At 39.3% G+C, this 9,301-nt stretch overlaps 1 protein-coding gene across 1 annotated transcript in view; it reads left to right on the top strand.

The window, feature by feature from the left end:
* Positions 1-1,682: 1,682 nt before the first annotated feature.
* CBLN4 (cerebellin 4 precursor) overlaps positions 1,683-9,301 on the top strand; it is a 34,004-nt gene continuing 26,385 nt past the window's right edge. The window contains exon 1 of the mRNA XM_054981465.1: positions 1,683-1,973. Coding sequence (XP_054837440.1) covers positions 1,683-1,973 — 291 coding nt within the window. The remainder of the gene's footprint in view (positions 1,974-9,301) is intronic.

Here is a 9,301-nt window from a genome sequence, read left to right as displayed (position 1 = left end):
GATTACAACATTAGCTTGGTGTCTCTATCAATGATTCTTTATTATTTCTACTGTTTTAATCTTCTTATGTTATTTTATGTTAATTTTTAATTTTAATGTCTATTTATTGTATTTTATTGTTTTATACTTGTTGTAAACTGCCCAGAGAGATTTATCAATTCAATTCAATTCAATTCAAATACCTTTAATGGCATACAGAGAGCTTTGTCTATGGGCAGTAAAGAAATGAAATTAAATAATAATAATTTCAAAGTCTTAAACTTAGTTACTTTATTTATTCAGGAGGGGTAACTGGGTAAGTTGGTTGCAGCAAAAAGAAACAGTTTTGTGGCCCCTTAATGAGTAACCATTATTTTCTTTGTCTTTGAAGTGTCACAAGAATTCTCTTTAGTTTTTAATTGATGCATATTATTGAAGGAAAGAACAGTAACAGAGGCAGAAGGGAACAACCTTGAAATCGACTAAGATGCCGTTTGCTGATCTCCCCTGAATATGTAGTTTTCCTTTTGCATCCCGCCTAATAAGGAAATGAATTTTGGTATCAACTGGTAACATTTCCGAAGGAGCCACTAGTTAGCGCTATAGAGCAAAACCCGACCAAGCCCATCTTGAAAGTGGAGTGGGTGGGTGGGGGGACTGGGAAGCTGTCTTTCTGTTATTTGGAACTCGCTACCTCTGGGTTGCTCCATCAAGAAGCAGAATAATGTAAATGGGGTGTACCAGCATGTTTCTTATCCGTTTACGTACAGGAGAACATCCCAGTTTAAAAATCTCCCGCCCTTCCCATAATTCTGCAGTTTTTAAAGGGTTAAAATCTTTTGCCTGTTGTGTTCCTTTAACGATTGTATTGGCCATTGGGTCAATATTTAACCACACACGAATACATCTGGTTCAGTCATTCAACGCCCAGAAATGGGGCAAATATTCCAATTTTATGACCCGCCCCCGCCATTAATTTAAAAGTTATGCCCGGGACCTAGGGAGGTAATACCCAGAAGGGCTCCTGTACTCCTGTACCTGCAAAGGCGATGGTAGTGCACGGAGAGGGTTGGGCGTGCTTCAATGTGCCATGACGCTGGGGTGGGGAGGACTGTGGTAAAGAGCGAGGGAACTCCGCTTTTGCAAAGCATCCTGTTAAATGAGCTCAGCCACAGTCTGGGAGCCAGTTTGGCGGACGAGCTCCTGCCCTCCGTAGTTGGGCGCGCCCGCTAGATTCCTGCAGGACAGCGAGGGAAAGGATCGCGATGGAAAGAATGACGGCTACGTCAAATATTTTTATTTCTTCCTGATCTCTCTCTCTTGCATCAATAATTCACCTTAGGGCTTCCCCCCCCTCTCTTCTCCTCCTGGATGTGGAGGGGGGGTTGGACGGCAAAGAACGGGGCGCTGGGAAGCGCAGCTTTTGTCTCCGCGCTGTCCAGCGCTCTGGAAAGGGAACCAGTGATAGCAAAAAGAGGCAAGAAGAAACACGGACTTTCCCCTGGAATTGCTGGAAGTGTGCAGGGGAAGCTATCGCTGCTGATGCGCTGCTAGTGGCGTGTGAGTGCGTGTGTTTTGCCTTCTCCCCGCTGCTGGTAGGGCTGCGATTGCTGGCTTTGCGGTGTGTGCAAGAGTGGAGAGAGGTGGAAGGAGAGCGGTGTCGGGGCGCTCCGAGCAAGGTTTCGCTGTCCATGGTGCTGAACATGGGAGCTTCAAGCAGGGCGCTGTCCATGGTGCCGACCGTCCTCCTGGCTTTGGCTCTCCCTGCTTTCCCGGTGTGGGCGCAGAACGACACGGAGCCCATCGTGCTGGAAGGGAAATGTTTGGTAGTTTGCGATTCCAACCCGGCCACCGATTCCAAAGGTTCATCCTCTTCTCCTCTGGGGATCTCCGTACGGGCTGCTAATTCTAAGGTTGCTTTTTCGGCAGTCAGAAGTACCAACCATGAACCTTCCGAGATGAGCAACAAAACCAGGATAATTTACTTCGACCAGGTAAACAAACAAACAAAACCCAGAAAGAAACAAACGTTGACTGTTGTTGTGCTTCTTATTAAAAGGTGTGTGTGTGTGTTGGGGGAGAGAAGTGGGGGAGCATTCTTGTGATTTTTGTGGGGGATTTAAGAAGCAGGTTTAAAAAAATGAATGGGTTTTGGATCTGAATTTTGACTAAGGATGAAATATTTTTTTAAAAAATGCAATTCTCTCTTGAGAATGGGACGAGATAAGAGGTGTATACGTGTGGTTGGGAGAGGATGGCATTACCTCCTTAAACTGGGAAGAGATCTGTACAGGGAGAAGAGGTGGCGATCAACAGGTGAGAGTTGATCCGTGAACTCTTTATAATGCTCCCTGGATAACGATGGGCTGAAACTTACAAAGTGAGAGGAAAAACTCATGGGCAATCACTCCTTCCCTCCTGCAGCAGCCAATAGGTTTTTTTTTTGCTCCTCCTATGAAGTTATAACCATTTCACTGAACCAACTCAGGCTGCATTTACACATTCAAAGTCTATTGACTGAATTAATCATAAGGTTGTAACAGGGCTGCCCAGAACTGAAAATTTAACTACTTTTTATGATTTATTGATTTTGATTCATACTCCCCTATACATCAAGAGCTCCCAAGGGGTTACGTTAGTACCAACTATTAAGCATTCACAATTAGAGCTACCTATCACTCAAAAGCTTATGTTCCAATAATGTTTGAAAAAATGTTCTCTGTTCTTGGTAAGATTAATGAATGAAGACCAGACAGGTCACCCACACAGCCAGTTTTAAGGTAATTGTAAGTTATCTGAAGGAAGAGCAGAATGCAGAGGTCACACAGTTTTTGTCTGCACTTCAGAAGCCTAATATTACACCTGTTTTCTTGGAAGTAAATCCCATGGAATTCAGTGAGGCTTACTTCCTGGTAAATATACACTGGACCACAGTTTCACAGATTGCATGATTTGGTATCTGGATGAAATGTACAGGGAAAGAATTTTTGGTAAGGTTTGGTGAGGGAGGCGTGATGAAAATGTCCAATGATTCCTTGATTTACACCCAAGTCTCCCAGCCGTGCAAACCTTTTATCACTTTATAAGGTGTTAAAATCTCTACGTGGAATTTAGATGCAGCTTGCAACCCACAAACTGTTTATTCTGAAGCAATCACATCAGAAAGAATACAGCACTCCTTAGACTGGAAGCAGATGTTTGCAGTCAAACAGAGGCAGGTAACACTGTGAGAAATACACAGACAGTCCTTTGTAAGGTTCACCGCACCTTAGTTGAATCACTGCAGAATCTAGCAATGCTAAGAAGGCTTTCCATACACCTTTTCCCTTTCCTTTCTATCTCAATCTGTCCTAATCACAGGCTTAAAAAAATTAAACTATATGTCCAAACAGTACCAAAGAAATGTATTTATTCCTTCTTCTCCCAATGTATAAGATTAGGATGGTACTTTAAGTCACGAAACAGTATCTTTCTATTGACCCGCAAAAGTATTATACTTTAGAATATTTTAAAATCCATCTACTTCAAAAAGGGAAATCAAGTACGTGCTTCCATCTCTCCCACCAAAAACAATGGAATTTAAAAGGTCTTAATTTTGGCTGAATCAGGCTTATGGAGAGAGAAAAGAGAGAGGAGTTCCAATTATGTTGAGTCAGCTCCAGCCTGAAATTCATGCCTTTTCTTGGGATTTGTCTAATATACTACTATCAGCTATTTCCTTCTTTATCCTCTTCTCATTATGTGCAATAGCAGGAGCGTGCCTTTGCAAATATTAGCCCAATGGTCTAATTAAGCCCCCCAAGTTTCTCTTCCTGAGCATAATCTCAGAGAGAGTGATGGATCTCCAGCCTCTCCCATGACTGCAAACTCGGAATCTTGTACCTTACTCAGTCACACTGTCATTAACCTTTTCAAGGGACCTGGAGACAGGTGGATATGTAATAGACTTAGATGTGGTTCAAATATCAGACAGCTGCCTATCTTGATGGAGGAGGAGGAGAAGGAGGAGGCAAGCCATGGGATTTTTTTGTCCTGCCTCAGGTGACAAGCCTTGAATTGTAAGTGTTTCTCCCCTACAGTTTTTGTGTTACCTAAGTACCATATAATTAATTACTCATCTTCCTACCATGTTCTTGAGTTCCTGCTTGCCTATGAGAAACAACCCACTCACCTATGCTCATATTTTACTCTTCACTCTTATTCCAAACAAGACTGGAAAAGAAGCCAACATATGTTGCTTGTTGTATGTAAAGATAATTAGTGCTTTTTTCCTCCCAATTGCCATGGCAAGAAAAGTCGATCTGCTCAGACCTGAAAGTAGATTGATTGGGAAGAAAGTCGTATTGATCTTAAGTCAAAGTTGCAAATGCTAACCAAATAAATTTGAATGTAATTTCAATCGAAGTCATGTAAATGTGTTTAGGAGTGAGGTTGTAATAGAGGTGACTTAAAAAAAATCACTTTCACCAATATAGTGCTGCAGATGGCAAGGTATGCAAATAGTGTGTGTGTTGCCTTCCAAGAACGCTCAAGGTGAAATCTGACTTCCTCTTGAGTTTTGTAAAGTAAGCAGTATGATAAAGCTGCTTTGAGTTATTACACATGTATGGACTATTTAGCTTAGTATGTCTACCCACATTGCCAGCAATTGCCAGGGCAAGGGCTGTTCTTAGTCCTTCTGAAAATATCCATATAGATCAAGTATATATGTGCATCATAATCATCATCTTATTAACTATTATTATTCCTTCCATGTGCTTTGCATGCAGTGTCTCCTAAAATACTTACAATTATAGCTGGAGGAGACAACTGAGAGAGGAAAGGAAGGAAAAGGTTGAAGTAACAATGGAAAGAATTTGGAAAAAGTTCATCTATATATACTTAGGCTTCATTTCAGATGGGGATGAAGTTAACAGTACCATCCTAAAATGTGTTACACCCTTCTAAGACCAGTGAATTCAACGTTCTTAGAAGGGTGTAACTCTGATTAGGATGGCACAGTAAACCGTAAGTATCTTGGGAAAAAGTTTGAGGAAGACATCGTAGGAAGAGACAGAGGTAGCCCTAATTAGGAAACCTGGAAGGGAATTTCAGGAACCTTCATCCCTCAACTATGGTCTGTCCCATAAATGACTTGCTTAACCACAATTGCTCAATAACATTGGACTTACCAAACTAGAGTTATCGTCATTGCCTCTTTAATTAGTTTCCAAATGAAGATGTAGTCCTAAGCAGAGTTACACCCTTGTAAGTCCATTAACTACAACAGGTTTATAAGAGTGTAACTGCTTAGGATGGCACTGTCAGAGGAGTAACTCTGTTTAACATTGCACCGATGGGCTTTAATCCTGTATGTGCTTACTTAGGAACACACACAATTGAATACAATGGGACTGACTTTAAAGTATATGTAGAGAAAACTTTCTTTGGAAAAAAAGGGACTTGTGTGCAATTGGAGATGCATCTATTACATTTTTAGCACATTGAGATGGTCAGGGCTATATACATGATTTCCTTGCCTTCTAGGAAACCTATGAGACAGGTTTGATGGAGTGAATAGCCTGGTCTGGCCAATACTAGACCAATGCTCTAGCCACTGTACCACACTGATTCTCTGTGCACGTATTTCACATTTTCACTTGAATCACCTATCTTTTGTTGCAAAGACCAGCTCTTTTTAGAGAGATATTTTTAATTAGAGATAATGCTGAGGGTATAAGGATGGGTGTCAGAGAGAGATAATAGAGAAAGACTTATGGCTAAAAGCTAAGGATGAGTTCTGCAGCCCAGTATTATCATAAAACAGGAGTACTGAAGCAGATGTTTATCCAGCTGATGACAGTTTATGGTGTTAGAGTGTTACATGATGCCCTTGAAGCCAGTGATCAAACTTGCCTTGGTTTTAATGGAATTGGATTCTAATAACGATGACTAAAATTTTCATAGGTCTTCCATATACAACTTGGTCCCAATATTCTAAATTATATGCTTTATGCAGATAGTGTTTAACCATGACAAAATAAATAAATAAATAAATAAATAAATAAATAAATAAATAAAAAATAACTGTGCTTATATACCACTCTTCTAGACTGATCAGTGCCCCACTCAGAGAGGTAAACAAACAGTGCAATCCTATGCAGAGTTACTCCAGTCTAAGCCCATTGAAGTCAATAGCCTTAGACTGGAGTAACTCTCCATAAAATTGCACTGAAAATCAGTGTTATTATCACCACACTACAGTTGGGGAGCTGGGGCTGAGAGGAGTGGCTTACCCAAGTCTGCCTGCTGGACTTCTGGCAGTAGTGGGATTCAAACCAGCAGAGTGCTGATTTGCATCCCAACCACTTAACCATTATGCTACAGTAGGATTAAATCATAGCTTTTCTGATTGGTAGTTATGTGAGAATGCACTTTGAGAAAGACATGGATTGCCAAAAGTTAATATAATCCATAAATAGGTTGCTTGAAATATTTGAAAGAATCTCTGAACCTGAGATTCAGTTTTTGAAGCATCTGAATATTTTGAATTGATCTGGCAAGTCCTTGCCTGAAGTTCATGGCAATCCTAGAACTTTTGCCTCAATAAAACTCCCTAGTCCTAAAGATAAAGCAATTTGCTTATGCAGGTTCTCAGCTGGCTATGGAAATGGAAAAAGCCTATGAAAATGAACAGAAGTCCTTTGTGCTCAGAAAATTCTCTCAGCTGATACTGAACAAAATTTAAGTACAGTCACACCTTAGAGACCAACAAAATTTTCCAGACTATAGGTTTTCATGCATCAAAGCTCACTTCATCAGATTCAAGTAAGAATGAAGATCTATCAGTCCTTATACACAAGGGTTAGTAATAATGAGGAGGCAGAAAAAAGAGAGGAACATGTTTGGATCTGAGGATGATTGTATATCGAAACGACTTGCTAGTAGACATCATCCTGTTCAATCATTGTTCCACTCCTTCCACTGTGGTTAAGTGTTTAGGTTGCAAATCATCACTCCGCTGGTTCAAATTCCACTACTGCCATGAGCTCTGCAGATGGCCTTGAGTAAGCCACTCCTCTCAGCCCCAGCTCCCCAGCTGTATTGTGGGGATAATAATAACACTGACTTTTTTCACCATTCTGAGTGGGGCACTAATCTGTCCAAAACAGTGGTATATAAGAACAGTTATTATTTTGTTGATACATTGTATGACTCATGAGATATTGGATGTAATGCAATTTTTTTCTCACAATACATATTTTTTGACAATATATCAATTTTTTCTGTTTGTGTAATTTTCATTACATTTGGGGGAGATCAGTTGGATTTATTCAATATTTCTCCACTTTTGCTGTGCCTCCCTTCATGCCTGTCTATTTCCCTTGTTAGTAAGCAAAATGGCTATAAACCACAGTTGGTTGCTCAATAACGTTAAATATTTATAAATACTAAAAATAAAAAAAACCCTTCTTAGTACTAACTGATTTGAGATTCTTGTATTTTATGTTTTGAAGGAGGGAGGTAGTGTGAAATCATATTCTAAGTGGATCTAGAAAAACAAGAGTCTGCTCAGAAATGGGTTCCTCTTCAAAAAGTTTGAGATCCATTGGTCTAAGAGCATGGGAAGGAAAACAAGGGCAGGAAACATTCCTTAATCTATGGAGAAGCTGAGCATCGTAGGTTTTCAACATCCGAGTCAATACTGTGAAGTATCAAATCACAGATGATGTGATAAATGTATGACATTCACAGCCACATGACGTAGTTACAGTCATTTGTTTATTTGGCATTAAAAGGGAATTAGATGCATCTAGGGAGGACAGACCTATCAGTATTAGCCATAATGATTAAACTGAACCTCAAGCAGAGAACTCAGAAGCAGTGGCCCTGACTTGGATAGCTCAGGCAAGCCTGATTTTGTCAGGTCTCAGAAGCTAAGCAGGGTCAGCCTTGGTTAGTAATTGGACAGGAGACCTCCAGTGAAGACCAGAGTTGCAGAGGCAATGGCAAGCCACCTCTGTTTAAAAGAAATAGAATATGTTTAAACTAAGACTTTTGTTATATATTATATTATATTATATTATATTATATTATATTATATTATATTATATTATATTATATTATATTATATTATATTATATTATATTATATTATATTATAATATATTATACTGGTCTATATTGAGGAGTATAAGATTTATACTATATTGATAGTATAATTGTTAGATGTATATTATACTGATAGAATATTTGATAGTATAATTGATAGAAGCATGCTATATTGATAGGGTATTTGATATATATGATAGAATACCTGGAAAAAAATTAGAATGTGCTTAGACTAAGGGAATTATCAAATAATAAGAGGGGGTAAGGGTTGGAAAGCTGTTGGAAGTCGATAGAGAGGGGGGAGGAAAAGGGTGGGGGATAGGGTCAATTAGATATTGAGGGAATGTACGTATTGAATTTGAAAAGTATACTCACCAATAAAATTTTCTAAAAAAAAAAAAAGGAAACCACCTCTGTTAGTCTCTTGCCATGAAAACCCCACCAGGGTTCGCCATAAATCAGCTATGGCTTGATAGCCCTTTCCACCACCACCATGCTCAGAAGTCATACAATTCTTCAATAACAGAGGAGAGCAATTGCCCTGCTTTTAAGTTTCCAAGGGGCATTTTTTTTGATCACCTATCTATAGCTGGCTGTTCTCCCAGGCTGGATCACACCAAAGGTCCAGCTTGTCCACCATCCTATCTCTCACACGAGAGACCATTTTTTAGAAAGACTTATTTAGCATTAAAGAATAACTTACATTAATTAAACTTCCTCTTTATTTGGATTGCTTCCATTTGTTACAAGTCCACTGGAATGGGTGGGTAGCCTTTTTTTGTATTTTCCCCCCATCTATAGAAAAGCCAAGATATATTTCAGTAAGAGATTCTAGAGGATCTCACCTATCTATAGTTGGCTGAACTCCCAGGCTTAGATCTAGTGATGCACAAGTATGTATGTATGTATGTATGTATGTATGTATGTATGTATGTATGTATGTATGTATGTATGTATGTATGTATTTATTTTATCCAATTTATTTTCTGCCCTCCGACATCAGCAGGCTCAGGGCGGATTATACCTAACACACCATTTAAAATTACATTAAACACTTTATACAATTTAAAACCATAAAACATTCAAAATATCATAGCTAAAATACATATACATATACATATATATACACACACACATACATACAGCGGCACAATGATCTAGCCGACCACCCTTTAACAATCTCAAAAACACTGTGGCAGAGAATATGTGAGAGATGGAGAGTGTCATTTGTA

This window comes from Eublepharis macularius, chromosome 5, assembly GCF_028583425.1.
Source record: "Eublepharis macularius isolate TG4126 chromosome 5, MPM_Emac_v1.0, whole genome shotgun sequence".
Taxonomy (NCBI): Eukaryota; Metazoa; Chordata; class Lepidosauria; order Squamata; family Eublepharidae; genus Eublepharis; species Eublepharis macularius.
The sequence above is the reverse complement of the archived record's forward strand: the minus strand, read 5'-3'. Positions and strand labels throughout refer to the sequence as shown.